At 41.7% G+C, this 25029-nt stretch overlaps 1 protein-coding gene across 1 annotated transcript in view; it reads left to right on the top strand.

Annotated features, from left to right (window-relative positions):
• Positions 1 to 25029, top strand: part of LOC130195477 (cGMP-inhibited 3',5'-cyclic phosphodiesterase 3A-like) — a 72417-nt gene that overhangs the window by 30828 nt on the left and 16560 nt on the right. The window contains exons 2-4 of the mRNA XM_056417019.1: positions 4368 to 4418; positions 18367 to 18618; positions 21047 to 21204. Of these exons, the coding sequence (XP_056272994.1) occupies positions 4368 to 4418; positions 18367 to 18618; positions 21047 to 21204 (461 nt within the window). The remainder of the gene's footprint in view (positions 1 to 4367; positions 4419 to 18366; positions 18619 to 21046; positions 21205 to 25029) is intronic.

The following is a 25029-nucleotide window of genomic DNA, read 5'->3' as shown; positions in this document are numbered from 1 at the left end:
CTGGCTGCTTTCTTTGTATGTCTGACAGTTTGATGTCATCTAGTGTACTTTCGTTATTTACCATTGCGCCTATCAATCTAAACAAACTGTCATGAAGCTGGACAGTTAAAGTCTTATGGTCTTGACACAGGTTATGATCTGAATCTGTAAACATCTCTTTTTTCCTGAAGCGATTTCCTCATAGAATGAAAACACTGGAAGACATTTGGGACAAGGGTGAAAAAGGCAAACATGTTATACTGTAGATATTTATCGGAGGTTTCAATTGGATGTACCTGAATTCAGTCTGTAACTTTGTCCTGGTAGTCTTGTCAAGGTTGTATGTCATTGTTTTGTTTCTGTAACGACAGAAAGTGTCCTTCTGCTTAGCTATGAAACAGTTAATATTTAAAAAGAGTTCAAATAATGAGGGAATTTTGCACTAAAAAGACTGAAACATTATTTTAGTGGTATGCAGCCATGCAGAATATACTCATTACATTTTCAATTAAAGATACACATCTCTTACATTTTAACCTGACCCCATCACTTTGAAAAGTTCAACAGCAACATCTCTCTCAAGGAACAAGGTCTCGGTAACTCTGTGTGTGAAGAAGCCGAAAAGTGTTCAAAAAAAAGCTGTTGACAGCGAGGTCTTTGGGCTCCCCACAGTAAACGGGACATTGTTCCTGGAAAGACACGCTGCTGTTGAAGTGTAAACCCTTGAGGGTTCCTCTGCAGTTGTATTTTTTGAGAGAATACAAGTGTGTTAAAACTAGTTAACAATTAGAAAAAGCAATTGAAAAAAGGTTCAAACGTCCAGTCTCTGATACTCCAAGAGAATATATACTTGGCCATACCTACTGGGGAAAAAAAGGAGTAAAGGGATCGAACCTCAATGCTGACGATGTTAAACTCCTTCTGCCTTTCAATCTGTGTTAAATAACATCCAGTCTGAATTAGTTTGACATGAATTTAAATCGACACATTTAAACCATGACCAGTGAGGCAGACGAGGGCTCACATGAGCTCAGTATGATTTGATCAATATCAGTTTGGTTTATTGAACGATCCGTTACATGGCTGCACCTTCATGAAGCTGAACTACACCATTATAATGACTTTCTCTTGCTGGTTTCCTTCTTCAGAGTATCACTCTGGATCATGAAATTACAGAAAATCTCCAGCAAGCGTTCACAATGGAGCCAGAGTCCCATAAAACCACCCGAGACCTTATTGAGTGTGTCGTGTTACTCTGGTAGCTATTGTGCGGAGATAGAAAGACGTACTTCCACTTTCACAGACACAAAGCATCTCTTCTCCTGAAGACGGGTTTCAGTCTCTTATAAATCTCCACCATTGCTATAAGTGGAAGCCACCGCTCGACCTGAGTTATGGGGCGGTAATGAATCTAGCAGAGGGTGAAACAAAGGGCATAACTTTTACACTGTTGTTATTTTTCCCCAGTATGTGCACGAGAGCTTTAGGACAAAAAACAAATCCATTTGGAAAAGTTACTGCTCCGGCTGTGTTGTTCTGCCATGAAAAACCAGGAGATATCTAAGAAATCATTCATATGTGGTTTTACCTCTTTATATATTGGCAGTGAGCTGTCATATGTTTTAAGTATAATCTCTGTCCTCCTGAAGCACAACAAAGTAATAAAGTTTGAACAAGACTCTTTGTTACCAGCATGTGGCTGGTATTGTTTTCTTCTTGTGCGTCTGAGTTTGTGTGTGTCATCATGGCAAAGTATGGTCATGGAGACACCTTCTGCAGCAGCAACGTCCCCAGAGGCGGGTTTCAGTACTTTACCAGGTGTTTATGTTTATGTCTCTCCGTCTGTGGACAGATTATTATCAACGTGTCACAAGTGCAAGATGCAGTCAGGAAGTTGGGTGTGGCAACAAGGGCGCCAGATGATGGTCTTTATTCTTGTTTGTAAAGGATTAGATGGCTTGAGAAGATGACCTCTTTGTATCGCCATATTTCTATTAGCTTTTTTATTGGCAGTATATATTTGAGCCCCTGTGAGGTTATTGTCCAGTTCTGCTCGCTTAATTTCTGCTTTTTGTTCTCCAGTAATTTCTTGTTTGTTATTACGCTGGTGATTTGAAGGCTGGAAGTACTAACACCAAACATTTTGTTTACGGACTTTCCAGCACTGGTTAAGAACATTAACACACAGTGGCACAAGACTGCATCCACTGTTTGGTTTAGTAAGTGAGTGGCACACCATCCACACGTATTTGTTGATGAAATGTTTTGAGCCAGGCTGAGAGGAAATTAACTCCACTGTGGCCTGTAAAGTCACTCTGTGTGCTAGAGGCTATCTGCAGCGCTCAAATTTTATGCTCAGCTTTGAATTTGTGTGTGTGTTTTTTTGTTTTGGCACATCAAAGGCTGCATGTAGACTTCTGTGTAGTCTGGGTCTGTCTCTCAGAGCATGGAGATGAAAGGTTGGGTTACATAAGACTGTAAGACCGAATAGGCTGTTTATGTGTGTGAGCCTGGAGAGCCTCACTGATACTAAGTCCTTCTAATGGAGCAGGACTCAGCCGTGACCATGAAGGAGCTGCTGCCAACTCCTATACTTTAAATGCAAAAACCCTGCCGTCAGAGCAGTACAATAAGACAAACAGCTAACTGGCTGGCTAATATTATCATTTACAGTAATTTGCATCTCATACATGGTTGCCTGTTTGACTTCCCTTTTCATCAAGTATGGTTATTTTAATGCATGAGAAGGTACACACACGCTTGACGGAGCATTAAGGTGACTCACATATATTATCATGCTTATGAAGTATCCAGGCTCTTCATATCAGAAGTCCTTGGGCTAGAAAATGGAGCATGAGTGAAGAAAATGTTTATTCAGAAAGGGCAAATCCCTCATATTGCATTTAATACATAAAAAAATCCTCGATGTCAAATGGTGGTAAAACCGGGCCTTATATAATGATGCTGCCCTCGTTTTCCTACTGTCAGGGTAACCACTGTTCTGTGGAGCATGACCAACATTCAAAACACAGGATGTAAACTCCTAATTTGATATATAGTGCATGTGTTTCAATCAACTTATTACTGCGACCAATCAATCTACATTCAAATATATATATGTTGTGTTATTATTACAAACACAACTATCTTATAACTAGAAAGGTGCACTCAGTGGAGGACAGACTTCACCAGGTGTGTCTGAAGCGGCCAATGCTGTAATGTTTAACTAAATGAAGACAACCCACAATTGCCTCCCACCCCCAGCCCCCCTCTTAGTCTCTGCCGATGTCTGCACTGTGCAGGTGCTCGTCTCAGCTCCGTCTCACAAGCGTGAAGCATTTATTGAGGCTTCAAGTCTATTATTGTTGGCTGAGTGGCGGCGGTGCAGTTGTGTTAGCTGTTCGCTGATAGCCAAATCCTCCGTCTACAACAATAAAAGAGGTGCCAAGTGCTTTTCTCACTGTGTCTCACCTCACCTGCTCAGGTTCCTTTTTGCCACATTTAGCTGTTTGGTGCAAGATGCACACACACACACACACGCACGCGCGCACAAAAACACGCACTCATTCACACAAACACAACCCGATCTCATTGTCTCCTGGCAGAGATGATAATAAGGCAACAGATACTATGCGTTTCGCACTGGGCTGCCACAAAGCACTCTTTCCAGACGGACCAGTAGCACAGGCGCCCGAAACCCACTGTTTTCTGAACGTTTCTCTCACAGCACGACACAACTCAATGACCTCCTCTGACACAGTAAATTACACCTGAATTATCAATTTGGCTCTTATGCTGAGCCCCTTGCCGAGTGTGCAGCAGCAATTTGTCACAGTGACATGCTGGGTTTCTCTGGGCTTTTCAGTTCTGGGGCAGAAAGCCCGAACAGAGGTAGGGGAGGGGGAGGGGGAGGTTTAATGTTGACTTTGCTCTCCTGCAACGTGTTCACCAAAAATCAGTGACAGAGCTGCACTGATGCATTCGGTGACTCCCAAGAAAGTGGAAAACTGGTTTACAAGGCCTGTGGGAGGACACAGTGGCTCGTAATTAGACAGCGTAAAAATGTTCAGCCTCCACCAGGCCCTTGGGCAGTGAATTGGAGCTAAAGTAAACCAAACCTGACTGTGAAATTGCATTAGACGTCTGCGCCTAATGGAAAGTGAAAAAAATAGACAAAACCCATTTTTGCATTTATGAGCGTTTCCATCCCCCCCGCCCCCACCCCACCCTGCCCTCTTTGCATCATCATTCCTGCTCCTCCTCTTCATCGCTACGGCACAGTATATCTCGACTGTGGTGTTGCCTTTGTGCACAAGTTCTGTTGTAGGACGCTAACAGGAACAGGATGTTCATGACTGCGGTTTGAACATTTCCCTCTTTTCCCACAGATGCTCCCCCGTTCGGATTGGGACCACAAGAGAGGCTCCCGGGGATCACAGGTTAGCACTGTCCACACAAAAAGAGACGCACTAGTAATAACAATAATGTTAAACAGCTGACAGGAAAACACACACACACACAGGAAATAGTTCCCTGATCTCTGTCACTCGCCTACACACACCTTATAAATGACGCACATAGCAAAAAATCCCCCACCACCAGGCCCGTTCACCCACTCATTTCAGCCCTGGTTAAACAGCATGTCCAGAGGCGTCACTCCCCACCAGAGTCCCTGTTGTACTCTTGTAGTCTAAAGGACGCAGGTCAGTGATTTAGCTGAAAGGTGCTGCACAATCCATTAAAGGCCAGGGAATTGAAACTAGAGGCACTCAGGTGGCCCGGCTCGTAGAGGACAGACACACACAAACACATCTTGAGATTACATTTCCCATCTTTGGGGAAGTAAGAATGTGTGCGCATGTTTAGGGATTGCATATTGAGGTGGCACAGGGCAGAGCTCTGGAGTACATCAAGAACAAACCTTGCCCTTGGTGTTGGTCTGGCCATATACCTTATGTTATCAGATTCAGATTCAACTTCAACTTTATTGTCCGGTACTGAGGCAACGAAATGTCGGTTAGCATCTGACCAGAGCAGTGCAAAGAGAGCAGTATGTATACAACAAAAAGTACAATGCAGTGGACATATAATCTGCAGTGGACATGTAGAAATATATATATATATATATATATGAATAGTAAGTATAAACAATAAAATGAGGCGCAAGTGTCAATATGTAAACATTAAGGTGCAAGTGTGATGTGGGGAGAAGTTGTCGATGATGGAGGGGGGGGGGGGGGGAGGATAGGGGCTGTCAACGTGGTAAAGAGAATATTCTTAAGAAATGGATAGACAATGCGTTCGTGCTGAAACTGTATGCTGGGGCAGCAATAAAAAGTTGTGGTTGGGGGGTGAATTGTTGGGGTATTTTTTAGAAATACCGATCATAACTGTGCAGCGCATGACTGGGCTTGAAATTAAATTACACACTGTAATTTCCTAGAGATGCCAAGACTCATATGCCAGTATATCTGTCTTACAGTACGATCCTCTTTTAGGTGAGACTCTTTTAAATCACGTGTTCACCTTTTGAAATATTGTCCAAGTCTCGTATCAATTTGTTATATGGGGTTAGTGCTGTAGGCAAGGACATATTCTTTTGATTGATGCATTCCCCAAGCTGCCATTTAGACTCAGTGGTCAGCTCAGTCTTTTAGTTTTTTTTAAACTTGGATTGGTGTTCGTCAGTGGAATCCCGTAATAGTCCAGAGACTGACAAGACGTGTAAGAAATCGAGGCTTATGTTGGCACCGCTCTCCCTCTCATGGCCGTTTTCCCTTGGCTCTGCTCTCTTGGACCAGGTTGTTGGTCAGAGAGGCCAGTAGCGCTCGACGATGCCATGGCAACTCGTCGAGAGTGTAAATCACACACTCTGTTCTTTAGCCGGTGACCAGAGCGTTTGATTGATCTCCACTATGTCGCAGTCGCCAACACGCACACATTAGCAGGCTCATTTTCCAAACCGCGTTTTTTTCTTCTTCTTCCCCCACCCTTCCAAAGCATGTGGTGGATGTTTTAGCCTAGGAATTGACAGTGGAGTTATGTATGGAAAGGGCTATTTAAATATTTGTATTCGACTTGAAAACACATTGGTTTTGGAACATTACCCGGGGAGATTATCGAAGAAAAGAGTGTCTGTAGGCCCCGGATCTTGAGTCTGTTATTCTAAATTACAGAATGGCTGGAAGAGTGGACTGTGAGGCAGACAAGCCATGACATTGCAGTCATGTTGAAGATTTCTCAAATTCACTCTGAGCACTTCAAACACCTGAGACCGGCATTTCTTAGACTGCGGGTTTTCCGAATTGCTAAAGGTTGTTACCCTTCTTCTGGTTGGTCCTATCATGGCGATCTTAAATTGGATCCTGTGGCATGGCTGAATTTAAGGTGGAAAGAGACTGAAAATATTCAACTACCTGAGCTTGTTGCCGTCCTCTGCCTGGTAAACAATTGTATCTGTAAATGACACAGAAGCATCAGCCGTTTTAAATCTCCTACGTTTTATGATGTGCGACAGCAAAACATCTCGGAGCTGGTGCTACATCTCAGGAAGGGATGAATAGAATGACGTTTAAACTTGGTTTTATGTATAGCCTGCCTATTCAGCTTTTAAGATTTAAAAAAAATCATGCGACCGTGCCCGCCGCAGTGCTGATGAAGGATTTATGTTTAACCACTTGTATCATGTGGTAAGTCCTCGCTCAGTGTCAGCGATCCGTTTTACTCTTGTCCGGTCCTTAACGCCTGCATTTCTTGCTCGCTGCTGCCTCTACCGGTCTGTTTGTGTGTCTCTCGAGCTCTGTTTTTTGTTGTTTTTATCTTACTTGGTTCCTTTATTGGAATCAAACCCCCTGATGTGTAAGGAAAAACAAGCCTCTTCTTTGAGATGAGATGGCTGCATGTTTGGGGTCAATTGGCTCGACCTTTCCTCGTAAATCATTAACGAGGCAGTTATTATTGTTTGTTTTGTGTTAATACCTCTTAGATCCCACAGCACACACCCTTTAATAAAATATGTAATAGTGTGTAATTGTATCCTGGCTGCAGCCGAGGACCTGGCTCAGCACCGATTTGTGTTGGGGTTGTGAGGGGAGTTGGGTGGTGGTGGGAGTTTCGTTGGGAACTGGGAAATGCAGCTTTGGCTTTGGAGCTCCGGCGAGGAGCGAATAGTGTCTCAGTGGAGTTTTCTGTTACCGTTCTGCTGTGATTCACACTGTATCACTGCTTCGTTATTTCAAGTAGAGAACATCACCAACTCCCAGGCTCCTCTTCAGCTAATCCATCTGGACAGATGTAACCAGGGCCATTACTGCACTGCCACTGAATTAGACAACTGCACCATAATGATGTTTCCAACATGCAGAGAGTTTTGTGTAAATGAACACAACCTAAGAAAACATAATTAATGCACTTTAGTATTTTTGTATTTAATATATTCCCCAGCTTCTTTGTTCAGCATATTCCTGTATATCTCAAGGTGTGCGGGGGGTTAATTGCAAACGAGCACCACACAGTGTGTATCTGTGGGCCTTATGAAGATCCAGAGTTGCTTACATTATTGAAATTAGTTTACTAAGATAATGAAATACCTTTCATTCTGCAGTAGACCCCTGAGGGCTGTGTCCAGTCTCTAGCAGCATTATATTCTCACCATTGCACAATTTTAAGAAGCTTCACATATCACTGGTATTTTACTGGAGGCTTCTAGGGATGCGTGTTTAGATGAGGGAGCCATGGGGGTTACAAGTGCATGAAGCGGACCGTTTCGGAAATTGCAAGAATGTGACCTCTTTGCCTGTGTATCCCATTAATAATAATCATTAGACAGGAGGATAGGCGATGTGTTTGTTGCATCAAATGCACTTCGTCCGTCTTCTGCAGAGTTATTGGCAAACACATGTGGACACAGCAGCAACACCAGCAATCACATGTCCAGTACTCAGTGTTGTTGCAACAGTCAATGTCCATGGAGTTGTTTGTGATGTGTGATGTTTCACATGGAGAAATTGGTATTTGTGCATACATTTACACACAGGTTTGAATATTTTATTCAGCAAAGAATTTCCTGCATTTTGTATGTATTTATTTATATAACACGAGAGGTTTGAGTTATTTGTTCCTCAAAAGAATTTAAATTAAATGTTTCTAGTCAATGACCCTCCCTCCATCAATCTGGTACAATATCCACACTAAACCGTCAGGAAGTGTTATTTAAAAATATTATTTGGTCAATCTTAATAAGCAAATTACTGCAACTAAAGCTCCACACACAGGAGAGTAGGGTATGGAGAACAGAGAAGCTGTGTGGACAAACAGCTTTTCACTCTTCAGGAGTTATTGCTGGTTTGTTTTGACTGGCCCTTGGTTTGGTTTACATGAACTGCTGCGCAGGTGTTAATCTATGGCATGTCTATTGAAGTTGTTTTCCAGAATGTGTTATTCACTTATACACTGTTGTTATTCATCGTAAAATATCATAGCACCAGGTCCATGCATGGTTTGGTATATGGCTTGGCTCATTTAAGAATCGTAAAAACTGGTTGTTAATGCTGGTAGTCAGTCTAATCAAATGTAGCATGTCAACAAAAGCTGCGGGCTTGTGACCAAATATCACACCGATTTGTGGTAACTGTGCGACCAGAGGTGCTTGGCACAGGGGCCGGATTAGGAGGATCAGTGGGTGTGTGGAGGGCTGGCATCAGTCGAAACAGGAACTTTCTTGCCTTTTAAAATCAGCATGCCTCCTGGTAGTTAAATGCAAAGGATTGGCCAACCACAAAAATATCAACTGGCTGCAAGCATGAGAGAATCCACTGCAACAATATTACTTCTTGACTTGAGCGGTGTCTATAACTGCTATGAAATTGTAATCATCATTCACTTTTTATTCCCTAAGAACACTAGCCCACAGGCTGAAGTGCAGCACAACGTTTTGAAAGACTGCTTCATTTGTTTTAAAATGGCCGCACATCATTCTTCAACTTCACTCCTAGTGTTTCCAAGTAGTATTAGACAACCGGAGCACTCGCCGTTTTCATCATAGTCTTGCAACTATCAACAACACCGGCACACTGCATGTCGTTTCCCACAGCTACTTTGGTTGTCACATCTTCTGGAATATCTGTGCAAGGGAGAGTACCTGCAAAGAACTACATTGATACTTTTTGGCAACTGGGGATCGCTAATGATAGCGTGTGGGGAAAAGAAAAGTGCTATCCACTTCCTGTTATAGGAGCACAATGGTTGATGCACCTTCTTTGTGCCGTAAATCAAGCCGTCATTATCCTAGGGGATCGGAACGTGTTGACAGATAGAAATGCAGAGTGAAAGCCGAGCCAGCCAATCTGAACGCAGATGGTGTCATTATTCGGTTATTCTGTTGCCATTACATTGTGCAATCAACATATTCTCCATAAGAGTTACAGTTTGTATGATTTGGTGGCATCTAGTGGTGTAGTTGCAGATTGCAATCAATTGAAAACGAGACTGAGGTAACCTGAGCCGCCAAGTGCAGATCTCCCTCCCTCAGAGGCCATCCTTACCATAATAACATTACTTTTGGAGCAAGGGGAGTCAGACGGGAGCTGGTGGTACCGCAGTTGTTCACTCTGCAACTCAGTTCCAGTTCCCAATAGTGTTGCGGGACTATGGTGGCGTTCAGGTACCGTAACAAATGCTAATGGCCCTGTTTCGTGTTTGATTAGTCTGTTTTTGGCTCCTGCAGAAACATGTTGGTGCAACATGTCAGACTCCATGTAGAAGACCTGCTGCCTGTGTAGATATGGAGAGCTCATTATAAACCCAAAAAATACTACTATTCATACTTTCAGGTGATTATTAAGGAAAATATAGTTATGAATATTATCGTCCACTACTGCTAATAGATCCCCGAAGTGATACACACTGCCGCTTTGAAGCCTACAACTTGTTTATTGCCACTTTAAAGCAATAATGTACACACTTTTGAAAATACCTCTGCTGCTGACAGCTGTTTTCATGGCCATCAACCGTGTGTATGTTTACTTTAAAAAAGTAAGATTGATCCATTCACGTGAACACATGAGAATGATGAATCATTTTCAAACTGAGGAAGCTGTTGTTTTGATGATCAAAGAGACAACCTGTGTCTTTTTTCTCTGTAATTTAAGGTAGTTACTCCCCAAATCTCCTCTACACAACTCTCTGAGGTGCTGGATCACTGATTAACTCTGAAGGGTGTGTTTCTCAGAAAGATCTCTCCAGAGAGGAGTGGGAGCCAGTGGCAGACAGTTATTGACCGTTGCCAGATGTGAATGTGTGTTATTAAGAACGTGGTGTAGGGCTGCAGTAAAAGAGCATGTATGCCTATGGAACCTTGTTGAGGAATAATTCATGAAACATATTCAGTACACAGCATCATTGTTGAGACTCCGCCCACTCCTCCTCTCTACCTCCATCTGCCTGATGGATCGTGGAGGTCTCCATCGTGGAATATGCAGACTATAAACTATTCATACACTCTGTCATATTCATTGAATGTATTTTAAACTCTAAATCTGTCCTTCTGGTCACATGACATCTATTGCACCTGTCCATCCTGGAGAGGGATCCTCCTCTGTTGCTCTCCTGAAGGTTTCTTCCCTTTTTTCCCCCTGCAGGGTTATTTGGGAGTTTTTCCTGATCCGATGTGAGGTTTTGGGACAGGGATGTCGATGTGTACAGATTGTAAAGCACACATTTGTAATTTGTGAAATTGGGCTATACAAATAAACTGAATTGAATTGAATTGGGAGGTTAACATGAATTGATTTTAATAATCAATAATAATGGGGTTTACAAACACTGCAGATTGAGACTGAGGGAATAACACTGGCGCTTTTATAAAAACTTTACGCATTTTTAAATGCTCCATCATAACATCTGTCCGAAAGCTTTTCTCTGTGATAGCCACAGTGCTGCTTCCCCAGACAAGGGTCACTGAGTGGTGCTTGAATGAGATCTATCACCACAAAAGTGAAGCCGCTACAGAGGTGGCTGTGGTTGATGAATGAAACTGATCATCTGACCTGACGGGAAACACTTATGTTACCTGATGATATTATGTAACTTACTTACAATTCAGTCGCTCAAAAGTTGTCCATGGGTCAGTGGTTAGCAGGTCCATCTTTCAATCAGAGGACCGGCAGTTCAGTCCCTGGCTGTGCTAGTCGATGAGCAAGACACTTAACCCTGAATTGCTCGCCGTAGCTGTGTGTGTGATTGTAAGTCGCTTTGGATAAATGTGTCAGCTAAATGTAATGTAACGGATGATTCTTAAGTTTTAGTTGGAAGATTTTGGAACATCAGGATTTAATTTAACCTTTCCCTGCAATTTCAATTCAATTCAATTCAGTGTATTTGTATAGCCCAATTTCACAAAGTACAAATTTGTCTCGGAGTGCTTTACAATCTGTACACATAGACATCCCTGCCCCAAAACCTCACATCGGACCAGGAAAAACTCCCAAATAACCCTTCAGGGGGAAAAAAGGGAAGAAACCTTCAGGAGAGCAACAGAGGAGTATCCCTCTCCAAAACCTCACAAAGCAATCAGCTTTGTTTGATAGCTCAAAGCTCTTGCTCCTCATCTCACAAACATTCTCTTGATAGCTTTAAAGGGAGGATTGTTAAAGAGCCATATACAGTTTTTTGACAGCATATTCTTTCAAATTAAGAAAAATGCGTCTTATTTGTTGCAGCAGAACAGGTTTTGCAATTTGTTCAGGTCAATAAGAAACAGTACACATTCAGTAGAAACAAGATCCCACCTGTGTCCCCAAATCTCAACTACTACGCATGGATCTGGAGCCCTCACCACACTTTATTATTCATTCTTTGGGCATTAAGTGGCTTGCACCATGTGCAAAATCAAACCGTGCACATTCCTCATTCCCTTCTCTTTCATGGTCACATTTTGAAAGTAGTCAAGCTTAGTGACACAATGCTCAACCTGCATCGTGGTGTAAGGGTCTCTGTGCTCAATGATTAGGATGATGTCATTTTCACTGTATGTTTGTCAGTCTTTGTCTATGCAACGTATGTTTTACTTAACTTTTGTGTTGACTGTGGTGTGAAAACTAGGGGTTAAGTTTCAAGAAAGTGCACGAGTTGTTTGTGTGTGCACGCATAGTGGAGATGCTCATGGTGGGGACAGATGTTCTCCAGCAGCTATATTCTGCTTAAACTCTCTCTAATGCAAACTCCTAAATCAGCCTATAAATGAGCTGAGAGACAGGTGTTTACATCTTATCCACAAAGCATGCATTAAAGCAGAGTATGGGAAAGAGGAGAGGGAGAAGAAGAAGAAGAGAAGTGGAAATGAGGGTACAAAAGTCCTTTGTCCAGAAACGTTCCATCGGCCACCCCAGAGGACGACTCCTTGTCTTTAAAAGTGATTAGCTTGGTCCCAGTGCTCACCATGTGTCAGATTTATCAATACATGTTAGTCACTATCATGTGCATATCACCATGTGTGGAGGAATGGCCTCACACCCGCTGAACACACGGCTTTTGTCCTTTTGCAGTGCATAAATACAGTGACTTATCTGATATGACTAGGAAAATAAAACGCGAAACCTTCACAGTTCCCACAAGTCCAGACGAATGAAAGGTGTTCACACATGTGTTGTTCAGGTCAACCTCTTGCCACTTAGCCAGTGTCAACAGTATAATTCTGGGTGCCTGGCAGCTGGTGTCAAAGTGAATGGGACATTTGGGGAGAAAAATCTGATAACATTCTTTGGAGAAAAAGGGAACTGGTGAGCTTATTAGATAAATGTGTTGGCAGCCTGTGTTTGGTTGTGGTTGTTCAACTAGGCAGAGCAATGAAGAGCGGGTTGTGAACTTTTCACTTGACCCTACAAAAACTGGGCCGGCTCAAACTCCTTCAAAGCACCGGGCAGACGGTCAGAAACAGACGCGGGCTGTTGGCCGTCTCAGGGGTCAAGAGTGAGGAAGTCAAAGGGCGGATTCTAGCCGAGACTTTGCTAACGAGTCCATTCGTTAAATAATGACGTATTCCACAGCTGTGCTTAACATGGTTAACCTCATGTTGTTGTTCACATCTCTAAAAGGCGGCAAGTGTGTCAAGTCCTTCAGCGGTAAAGTAGCGCTCCATGCTCCCCCCTCACGTTTTCTCTGAGCTGAAAGGAGCCATATAAGGTGTATATTAAAGCCTTTGATGTGTGAGTGGATGGACCTGTGCATGTGCGTGTTATAACTCAATTAAAATACACTTTACAGATCTTGGCCGGATCTCAGCCTGAGACTGTGATTGAATATGTCTCCTATGATAGTGGTCCAATGTAAATTGTCTATTGTTTTCCTACTTTTATATTGTTGTGCATTGGTATTTTTTTATAGGTATCATTAGTGCCATGTTGGTTTTCCACTGACTAAGTGCCCTATTGGGGCATCATTTGGTTATGGTTGTGCTCGCTGTCATTGTCCTCTTGTAATGCTTTTTCAATAAACAGGAGACAAAGCTGATGAATCTTAATTTTGGCCTAAAAATGTGCCTCCCCACATAATTACTGATTACAGACTGAAATAGTTTTCAGATCTGTCTCACAGTAGTTCCTGCTGTGACACAATATGTTATAGTTAAGAAAGACTAGTGGTGGAAGACATATTTAGATCCTTTATGAAGTAAAAGAAGCAATAAAACAATGTGATAATACTCCATTACAATTCTAATATGATGAATGCAGAATTCATCATATTAGAATTATCAGCTAAATATAATCGTATCAAAAGGGAAAGTGGTCATTCTGCAGGCGGAAGGGCCTCCATCTGTATTATATAATTATATAATATGACATTAGATTTTTATTACTGATGCATAAATGTGCAATCGACATTTAAAGAGTAACTTAATACCTGGCTAAAAAGCAGTGTCAGTGTGTATATCTATCCACAGTTAGCATCTCCAATGGGCGTAGTGTTTTGCATGAAGTGTGCTCTATTGCAGTTGTAATCTCCTCTAACTATGACATCACTGTGTACTAACACACCCTGGAGTACATCGCTGAACATGTAGGAGCAGTAAGCTGCTGTAAAGGCCCAAGGGAGCAATTTGGGCTTCAACGTCCTTCTCAAGGACACTTGCAGACAGGAGGAGCAGCAGATTGAGCCTTGTGGTAAAAGGATGACCTGCTCTATGTGCTTTTTCTGGCCACATGCACTGATAAAGTTGTCATTGCCAAGTCCAATAGCAATTCCTGAATCCTTGTGGTTCCATATTGTTCTCCAGGGCAACATATCTGTCTTTTTAGCTGCTAAAAAAATGCTCCACTATGTTCACCAACTCGTCACCAACTCTGTTGGTCAGTGGTGTGGCTCTGGGCAGCACGTGTACAGTGGGTGCTAGCTGGTGATTCAATTCAATCATAAAAATCACTTTAAAATCTGTACATAGACATCCCCTCCCAAAAAAACTCCTACATCGGACCAAAAAAAAGGGGAAAAAAAAGGGACAGAAAAAAAAAGGAGAAACCTGGAGAAGGCCCTCCTAGGGGGGCAGATCCCGCTGATAGGAATGAGGAAGAAGGACAGAAGAGAGGAAGGGAGAGGATGAGTTTAAATACATAAATACAAATAATGAATATGACATAGTGTATGATAGGAGGCATATTCCCGATGGAGATGGCAGTGTGTGGGAGAGGTGGATGAGTTAGGGGAGGAGAGGAGTGGAGACCTCCAACAGGACAGTGGGCGAATCAGACAGGGAGGAGGGCGACAGGCGATCCATCAGGCAGATGCTGACTATACGTAGTCAGGCGGGTCCGATGACATCATGAAGGGGTAAAGTCAGAGAGACTTCCGGGAGTAAGCAGAGTTGGAAGAAAAAGAAGATGAAAAAATTCATCCTTAAGGAAAAAAGGAGATATGAAGTAGTTAGTGCAGTAAAGCCTATAGCGGCAGCTCAGGAACTCTGGACTAGGCATCAATCTGGGCAGCCCGGCAGATACAGATTCACTATGGCTCTGTCAAAAGTCTAAAGTTCACTTCTCAACTACTCCTACAAGAGGTGACTGTGTCTGCCTCAAGGTAAGTTCTGCTGAGAGGTTAAAGATACAGAGGCTCAATAAACTGCTTCCATTCTGCTTAAGACTCTAGGAACTACAACTAGTCCCGCATTTATATTCATAGCTCTAGTCTCTAAGATATGATTCATTAGGCTTAAGAAGATATGATGAGGTAGTGAGCATCTTTTTTTGTAGGTTAAGAGCAAGAATTTTAAAGTGAAAAATTTTAAGTGAGTGAGCCAGGTTAGAGCAGCTAGTGCAGTAGTGGTGATCTCAATTCTGCTAGTTTTAGGAGAGTTGCTGCAGCATTCTGGATCAACTGGAGAGGAGGGAGCTTTGACAGAGCAAGAAGAGCAGGATAAGTGTAATCCTAAATTTCAGATGCAGCTGCGAGTTGAAATCTTTTTCTATTTGAGACAAGATTTTGAGACAAGATTTAACCAATTTTGAAAGATTGAAGAAATTGAGATTGAATGATTACGATGATTAAGTACGCTTTCAAAAGGAACTTGAGTTTCAGCAAGATTCTTTACAGTGGTTGTGGTGAAGTTACCCAAACCAGAACATTGAGGTGGTATTGGATGATCAGGATTCACATCACCATCATAGGTCATCAATTATGATGTCTTTGATGAGGTTTTGTTCGTTTTAGTTGGCTTGAAGTTGGTTTTCACATTTTTTTGTCTTTTTTGAGTTCTTTATCACGTTGTTGGTTAGTTTCCTTTTGATTTTTTTGAGTTAAATATAGTTATGGACAATCTGTTATTAATGAAAGTTTTCCTGATGTTTGTATAGACATGTATAATTGAATAAAAAAATTAAAGTAAATAAAATTGGTCAAGCACAGAACCTTGTGGGTTAAAGTGATTAACGTTGGTAAAGTGTGGTTCGTCCTACAAATACATCTGATAATCGCCATGAGAGATGACATTAAACCAAACCAATGGTGCCAGTCGCTGAAATGCCAATGAGCCAGTGGTCTCCAGCCGAATGATGTCGAATGGGTCACTAAGTGCAATGGCAGGGTCAACAAGACCAGACAGATTCATTAAGGGTCATTAGAAACAGAGAGGTCATTTGTAGTCATTATGGTGTTTTCTGTGTTAAATCCCTTTTTCTGTGTTCGATTTCTAATTTGTGATTGAAATTTAGCTCATTGAAAATGGCACAATTAATTTCAACTGACTTGGAGAGGAAGGAGGAGAGATCGGTCTGTAGGAGTGGAGGTCTGAGGAAGGTCTGGTAAGAGCAGGAGAGGAGTTTCAGGCTTCTTCCTTGGAAGGAGTGTAACACGTGGCCTGTTAGCAGAGACACATTGATAATATCTAAAGAGACCTTGAATTAAAGGATAAAGAGTCTTTAAACAGCCTGCAAAAGGATGGGGGGCAAGACAGGTAGAGGGGTTCGGAAAAAGGTTGAAAATAATTTGTCACGGTTTGGTAGAAAAAATAAAAAAATCACGGTTTCCTACAAATACGGTACAGGTAGGCCATTCCACTGGAACAGATTGGCAGAGGTTAGATGGTTACTGGTTATGGGCAAGAGATAATAGTTAAAAAAGTTATAATAATTAAAGTTTTTAGTCATTAAAGTTCATAAAGTCATTACTCTAACTACTAGCTGTGACTCTCGCTCAGCAGAGCCTGTGCTTCTCTGTGAGAAAAACTATGGTTGTTTTATTTTTTCTCTGTTTTTATTTTTTGTCTTTTATTGATTTGGGGGGAGGCTATCTTTATAATACATTCTAACACTATTCTTGAATTTAGTTCTTTATCATAGCCGGATTCTTGATTATTTAAAGGATTCTTGGTGACGGGTCTGAGGTTATGGTTTTCTCAAACCTCCTCTTCCTCACTGTCTTCCTCTTCAGAAACTCTTCCTTCCAGAGTTCTTCTTCAGAGAGTTCTCAGAGTCAGAGTCAGAGTCAGAGAGGCTGGACGGACTAGCCGGAGAGAGAGTTGTGGGAAAGTCTGGAAGTTAGACCAGGAGTCCTAGTATAAGGAAGAATACAGAAGGAATCGCTTCTTACAAGCGCTTACAAAAATTTCTTCTTTAACTTTAGCACTAGCACTTACCTCTAGACACTTAAACTCAAAAGTTACAAAATTCATTGAGGTTGTGGAGATTCTGAAGAGGATTCCTTCTGTGGACAGTCATGATGGCATTCATAAGAACAAGCAAGATCTCAAGAACAACGCCAGTGTGGTGGCCAAAGCTGTGAGGCTGAGTCTACTCTGACAGAACAGAAGCAATCGAGACATGAGATGAATGCAGCACTAAGGCAACATTATCAACATCCATTAAAATCCAAAAATATAATAACTTTATTTTTTTAACGGTAAAAAGAACCAAACTTGATATCAATTATAAACTCTGAATAATAACCTGATCTGAATATGAACAGGTCAAATATCAAGAATCACAAATGTATTTGCTGTAGTGTTTGGATGTGAAAGAAAGAAAAAACAATTCAAATGAGTAAAAAAATTTTAATTTAATTTTAAGGATAATTTCGATTCTCGGCTGATCCTACTCCCTCCTCGACTTCCCGGTGCCTCGAGGAATGTGTGTGAATGGAGGTACTGAGGTCATTTCATTCATATCATTCTATATTCTTCACCAGGTTTCAGTTAGGCAACATAAATCAATGTGATTATCTGATATTAAATATATCAGTAACACAGCTTTAGAACAGAGATCGAATATAGAGAGACCAGGAGACCACATTTAATAGACCTTTTTTGTTTGAAATAATTAATAATGTGTTATACTTATATAAGGTTATGTGTCTCCTCTTCTGCTTTTTTTTTTTTTTATATTTAAGTGGCGTGTGGGACAGACACAGTCTCTACTCTAAAGTGATGGTAGTATGTAGTAGTGATACTGAACCAAAACAATAAAATAAACCATTATTTACTCAAAAATATTCATTAGTGCAACTTTACTACAAAAACCATAGCATTGTACATAAATAAACCATTTTAATACAACAAAAAAACAGAATTGTACTTGCCACCAGTATTTGAGCAAACACACTGTCATCTTCCACGACTGAGAGAGTTGGAGCTGTTTGTCTTAAATGCAAAGACATAACTTCAGCATAGCTTGACTTCCATTTGGGTAGAATTAACAACACGAGTGATGCCAATGTCACCATTAAACACATTATGTTCTCACACACGAGCTGCCTAACTTAGTTTACACAGCTGCTCTTCACAGCGACCACCAAGAAGCTGCACACAGCCGCTATCAGATCCAGCCATTAATTAGCATCCAATCTGATTAGCCACAGCAGCCGCGATGCTTATGTCTCCTTCCTCTTTCTCCCTGTCACCCCACACAGTCATCAGGCACCACCGTCATGGTGGACATAGCGGTGATGGGAGAAGCCCACGGACTGATCTCAGACCTGCTGGCTGACCCCTCTCTGCCCCCCAACACCTGCACCTCATTGCGGGCCGTCAACAACCTGCTAACCACCCAGCTCACCTTCCAGTCTCTGCACCGGCCACGCACCGCTCCGCTGCTTAACCTGGGCGATGCCTACACACTCTCCGACTCAGAGGACGGACCAGAGAAGACGTCCATCCATAAGGTAAACCCCGAAATGAAGATCATGTGTCATGATGTTACCTTTTCCGGTAAGATATGCAGAAGCAGGAAGTCCAGATGAAAGTGAGGATAGTTCACCTACATATTAAAAGTCCAAATCGTTAGTAATAAAACATTTTGCTTTTTTTCTGGGGAACAGCTGAAATAATGGAAATGGAGTTTGCTTTCTTAGGGCCAAATGATTTATACGCCACACACGTGTTCATCTTTTAGCCCATGTTTCAGCTAATGAGTGCTTCCTGCTCTCGGAGCTTTTAGCATCAAATGAAGGAGCGTATTTTCATAGAGTTGAGTGAAGAAAAATAGAGCGTGTCTACTGCTCTGAGCAGTGTTCTCCCTTTCATAACCACAGCTGTGTCAACAAGACAGATGTGCCGAGCCAGACAGTGTGCAAGTGTGTGTGTGAGGGTGAGGGTGTGTGTGTGTGTGTGTGTGTGTGTGTGTGTGTGTGAGAGTGTGTGTGTGGGTAGTTGAGAAAAGGGAGAGGCAACATGAAGGTGAATGCATCTCTCAAAAGGTTACAAAGACACACACACACACACACTACAATCAAGGATCCAGTTATTAATCTGAGAAAGATATGCATCCCGGCCAATCATTTGGCTGATGGGTGTTTCTTTGTTTCGTTTTTTGACGTTGTCTAAACTTTGAAAGAGCATAGTGAAGACACACTGTGCCTGTGGAGCGGTCGGTGAGGCGGCCCTCATTAGGACTCTGCTCCCCACAGATGACGTGCAGCCTCTAACTGCGCAGGAGGAGAATCACAGGAGGAGTGAAGGTGGTTCATGCAGGAGTGGAAAGCCCTGCTCTTGCTTTTCTGCCTCCCGGCTAAGAGTTTGATGTCCATCGTGGTGCATACTGATGCCTTTCAAGCACCTTTCCAAAAAGCCCTTTTCGGTCCTACACAGCAGCGTATGTTCTCTGTGCTGCAAAAAAAAATGAGAAGCACATATTGTACATGAATAAATGCAGAACTAATTCTGACATATTTGAAGTTTCATCAATCTCACTTTACTTATGAAACAGTTCTAGAGACAAGTCCTGTTCTAGACTTCAATCAACACTGACTTTTCTTTTTTTTGTGAGGATGGCCTGGTTTTTGCCATGCTGTTGCCGATGGTGATGAGTGTGTTTCTGTGATGTGTTTTTTTGCTTTTGGTGTTCGTCTGGAGGGTTTTCATGAAAAAATAGAACGATCGTGCTGAAAAATCATACCACAGCACTATTATTCCGCTTTCAAAATCAGGAGTTAAATGCATATTTTTAAATGTATTTTTTGTATACACTATACTGTGAAAAACACGTGTGTAATACATTAATTAAGTCTAATCATAACAGCATCACAAACAGGATGTTTTAGTGACAACCCTGGTATGTTCAAGTGTGTAAGTTCTATCTGTGTGTGTGAACATATAGTATCTGCTGAGTGGGCGTTGTTCTTTTGTAAGTGTATACGTGTGCCTTCACAAATTGGTTAATCTGAAATTGAAATCAGCAAATGCTAAAATCAGACAATTCTATTGGTCTTGAGTTAATGTTATGGTAAAACCTTGGAGAGAAAGTCAGTGAAATGTCCACTGAAGTGGTTAAACCGACAACGCGTCTGAGTGTGTGCGCTCAGTAAATGACGCCTTGCTGTGAATGGGCTCATTCAGGATTCTGAGGCAATCTTTACTAGGTCACCCTGCAGAAAACTGAGAGAGAGAGAGAGAGCCTGCCATGTTTAGCGCTGCTGTGCCAAGCTGCTGCAAAGCACCGAACAGATGGAGGCACCACAAGGGCACAGACCACTGGGAATCCCAGAGAAAGAGCAAAGACGAGGCCGATTAAAGAAAGAGACTGAGAGAACGAGTCAACAGAGACATACGAAGAAGCAGAGAGAAAGATTCCCTGTGATGAAATATATCTGTACAATGCAATACCGACATTGCATCGCATAATGGTATTGTGAGGGGCATCGTTGGCACAGCTGCCTTCCAATATCCTCCAATCGTAGATGACTGTTTTGATTCTCTTTGGAACCAATGAAGGAAAAAAGTGCCCTCAGAAATATTTTCATGGTTCTGTGAGCTTGATCATTTGTTTTATATTCAAGAAACAAAGCAAGTCTCATACAAACAAGTCTCATTTAGATGATCAATTTGACTGCAGACAAGAGCCAACCCAATTACAACCATGCCTTTTTATTTATTCCTGTAGTTTGAATGGCTGAGGATTTTATTTATTTATGGAGAAAGAGACCGAGAAGGGTTTTCCGTAAGTGTTAAACGTGTGTGTGTGTGTGTGTGTGTGTGTGTGTGTGTGTGTGTGTGTGTGTGTGTGTGTGTGTGTGTGTGTGTGTGTGTGTGTGTGTGTGTGTGTGTGTGTGTGTGTGTGTGTGTGTGTTTGTGTTTGTGTATGTGTGTGTTTAGCGTCTAAGGCGCAGTCTCCACCCTGGCCTTCTAAGGAGGATCTCTTCCACGTGGACCACCACCACCTCTGCCACAGGCCTGCCCACCATTGAGCCTGGGCCCGTCCGAAGGGACCGCAGCGCCAGCATCAAACCCTACCATGAAGCCCTCGCCTGCAGGTACCGGAGCTGCAGCTGAAAAACGATGTCTCATTCTTCTCTCAGCATCCTATCCTCAGAAACTTACTTTTATTTGTGCTCCACTTGCAGATTTAGGAAATGCTGTTTAATTTTGTACTTACTTTTTGCCTGCCTTTTTATTTTTTCCTCCCCAGAGGAAAGGATAAAACGTTTGTATTTTCAGTATACTAATTAGGTCCTACTGTGCAACATTCTACCATACATAACTATGGTGCAACTGCTTTAAGGAGGACTCCTACGATGGCGAGCACAGTATGACACACCACTCTGAGGGTTTAGAGGTTTATTCCCAGCAGTGTGGCTGTAGTTATACCAAAGACAGCTTGAGTGAACAGTAATGGCGCAGCAGTACGGAAGAGGATGTGTGTGCATGGGAGCCAGAATGGAAATATGCCCCACAGGCGAACGCATTAACCTGAATAACTAAGACACACAAAAGCTCTCTGCACGCTGTGCTGAGGAGAGCACGAGACTCAGGCTACACAGAAGTATCACGGTTCAGAAGTCGATATGTATGCATGTGATATCATATTTATGGAGTTGTATTTCTTTTACATGCGTATAATGCAACAAAATTGTCAATAAGTACGACCACAAAATGTAAAACCACATGTATTTTCCATTATTTGTATTTGTATTATTATTATTATTATTATCATTATCATTATTATCATCATAGTTATTATTATTATCATTAATAACAATGATAACACATTATAAAGCATCGTGTCATGATTTAGAACGTCTCGTGTCATATTAATTCATAATTGCTGGTCATGGAAATTGATTCAGCTCATGCTCAGGATCATAGTTTAGTATAATTCCCATAGTGGTAATACATTATAATCATTAATGCGATGCGTTATAATGTGATTATCCGTGACTGTGGTAAGTAAGTGGTGACTGTGTATTTATATAGAGTACACATTTATTTTAATATTGGGGGGCGGGGGTGGAGGGGGGTGAGGTTGTTGTTGTGGGATATGTAGACGGTTGCAGTATGTGTGTCAGTATCAATGATCATTTGTGGGCTTTCATGGGTGTGTGTGTGTGTGTGTGTGTGTGTGTGTGTGTGTGCATGAATGCATGTATTTCTGTGCTGGGGTTTATGCTTCACTGACTATTTTGTTTTGTGTAAGCTGTTGAGAAAATCTGTCCTGGTTGTTCTACAGTGTTCAGACAGGACTAATGCAGAGGCAGTGAATTAGTAGAAATGTCAAGACATGACAGGTCCATATAGTTGAAAACCCCAACAAACAACAAATAACTCCTGCTATTTTATTTGTTTAGCTAGTAAATCACATCGATGCGTTGAAACTACAATAAACACAATTTATCAGAGTAATCACCATGATTGCGAAGGGAAACATTTCCGCATAATTTGCTGTGATCAGTGCAGAGATTGCATTCCTTACAATTACATCGCGATTACTGTGACGTTATGTTTGGATTATCTTAGAACAGCTTGTGTTTTTTATGAATTTCAAGAGGGGGGCAGGGCATTGGAGATTCAACTTGAAAATGTTCAGCTGTGCATGTTCGTGTGTACTCGTGTTATTGTGCACACAATGTTTTTATGCCGTGGATGCACAAGCAGTACTAGACAGCACATGCTCCCTGTCTTTAAAATATTAAGCATCTTTCAACAAGAAAGAGCCTTGTCGTTTTTCATCTACTTTATTCCGTTTCTCCCCTGTGGAGTTTGTGTCATGGGCATGAAAAGTCCTGAGATGAAGATCAGTGTTAGTCTGTAAATACTTTACTTGGCTTCTGGGCACCTCTCAGCATGTGCCAAATACTAGGACACTTAGTACATGGTGTATGTTTGTGTGTAAGTGTGTACGTGTTGTTGTAGTTAGTTAGTTAGATTTTCTAATGTTGCAGAATAACTCTTGTTCTAAAATAAAGCTTGAGCTCAATTATTCATGTAAATTTTTTTTGAGAAAGCCCCGTCTGAAGCCCGACTCAAACACACGCTGCACAGCTCGGATTCAAACAAACGAGTCTCAGCTGATGATAGCCTTCGTGTTCTTGGGCCGCATTTGTTTGGAATGTGTGTGCAGACGTACAGAACAACGATGGATGCATCTTCTTTCTTGTTAACTGTATTTAAGGTGAGTGTGAGGTAATATTTTATTCTAATAAATGGAGATTTATAAATAATAAAAAGCTGCCAGAATATTTCTCACAAGCTTATTTTTCACTCCCATTTATTTCTGCAACTTAAGATTTAAATCAGCTCACTGTGAACCTTATAAAAACAAACTCACTGCTGTACTAGAGGCATGACCCTGCAACTGCATGGCCTATTTCTCACCTTGGATTAATTGAGAAATTATCATTTTTGTTTGTTTTTTTGGAAATTAGAAGCAAAGACCAATCACAAGGCAGCAGGTGATATGTTTATCCAATCAGGATAAGGCTGATACTGGTATAGCTTGTTATTGTTTATGGCTGTAAAACTGATCTGGTAAAAACATCTGGCTCCTGTCTCACTCACAAGGTCATTGTTTAAGTCGAGCGGTCTGGAGAAACCTGCTCACTAGTCAGTCAGACGATCCATACTCATGGTACATGTAGATGGACACCTCTACAGTATTTGTTCAGTTTGTGGTCTTATCTGGTACTCATGGAGTGTTTGTTTCAAACTTTAGGTGTAGTTATATTTCTGTCTTTTTCCTTACTTACATACATTACTTCCATACATTAAATTTTTCTGCAAACTTAGTACATTCTTTGCTGACCACTAAGAAAGCAAATTACTTCTAGATTCTGAAGGTTCAGGAGAGATGATGTATCATCACTCAACACTCTGCAGACAGCAATTGTAGGCATACTTTAGAAAGAGCTCCTGGTGACGCGTGACCTCCTCGTACTAACACAAACTCGTACTAATGATATACACTTTTGGAAAGACTCACTCTTCGGATTAATTCTGCATTTTAACTTAACGTTTAAACTTTTTTAACAGCTTCAGTCCGGGAGGTGTCTTCACTACACATTATTCATCTGTGGACGACGTAACTTTCAAATTGTGTATCTGCAAGGTTGATAAAAGTTGCTTGGTTTTTTTGTATTCTCTCATAAACAAACAATACATAATAAATATTTACACAATAGAAACGTGATACATTGAGTTGCAGAGACAGAAATGTCAAGAAATAAAACAAACCAATAATTGCATATTACACATATATGGTGTCATGCATACAGTTCAGACCTGAATGATAAATAGTCTTATATAGTAGATGAATTAATAGAAAACAGATATAAAAGTGTTCCATTGACTACAGTCTCTCCAACCTTCAGGTCTACTTGGTAGAAAAGTGATCTGCACTCTGTTCTGTCTTGTGTCTCGAGCCCTCCAAAGGCCGGTGTGGGCTGCGTCTTCCAGGGATCTGTTTGGGTCTGTTTGCACAATGACAGTGAGATACTTGAACACGTTCGCTAAACGTAAGCACACTGAGCAGCTTCTGTACACAAAGCCCCGTCGCCTGGTCTTAAAGCTCAGTCCGGCCCCGCAGCGGGCCCCAGCAATGGCCACTTATGGTGGTGTGAGTATAAACAAACACCTGGGCCTCTCCCCAGTCACCGCAACCTCACAATTAATACACGCACACACACACACACACACACACATTTAGACACACTGTCACCGCTGCTTCTTCTGCAATTGTAGAGAACAGAGAGTCTCTGGATTTAGTTTACTGCCGCTGAGAGGGCTCTCTTCAGAGTAACACTCCATTTAAATGTTTGGCTCCTTTCCAGAAACAGAGCTGGTTAATAAGGATTCCGTGGCGAGCT

This window comes from Pseudoliparis swirei, chromosome 6 (genome assembly GCF_029220125.1).
Source record: "Pseudoliparis swirei isolate HS2019 ecotype Mariana Trench chromosome 6, NWPU_hadal_v1, whole genome shotgun sequence".
In the NCBI taxonomy this organism is placed as follows: Eukaryota; Metazoa; Chordata; class Actinopteri; order Perciformes; family Liparidae; genus Pseudoliparis; species Pseudoliparis swirei.
This window is presented reverse-complemented; position numbering and strand designations above follow the sequence as displayed.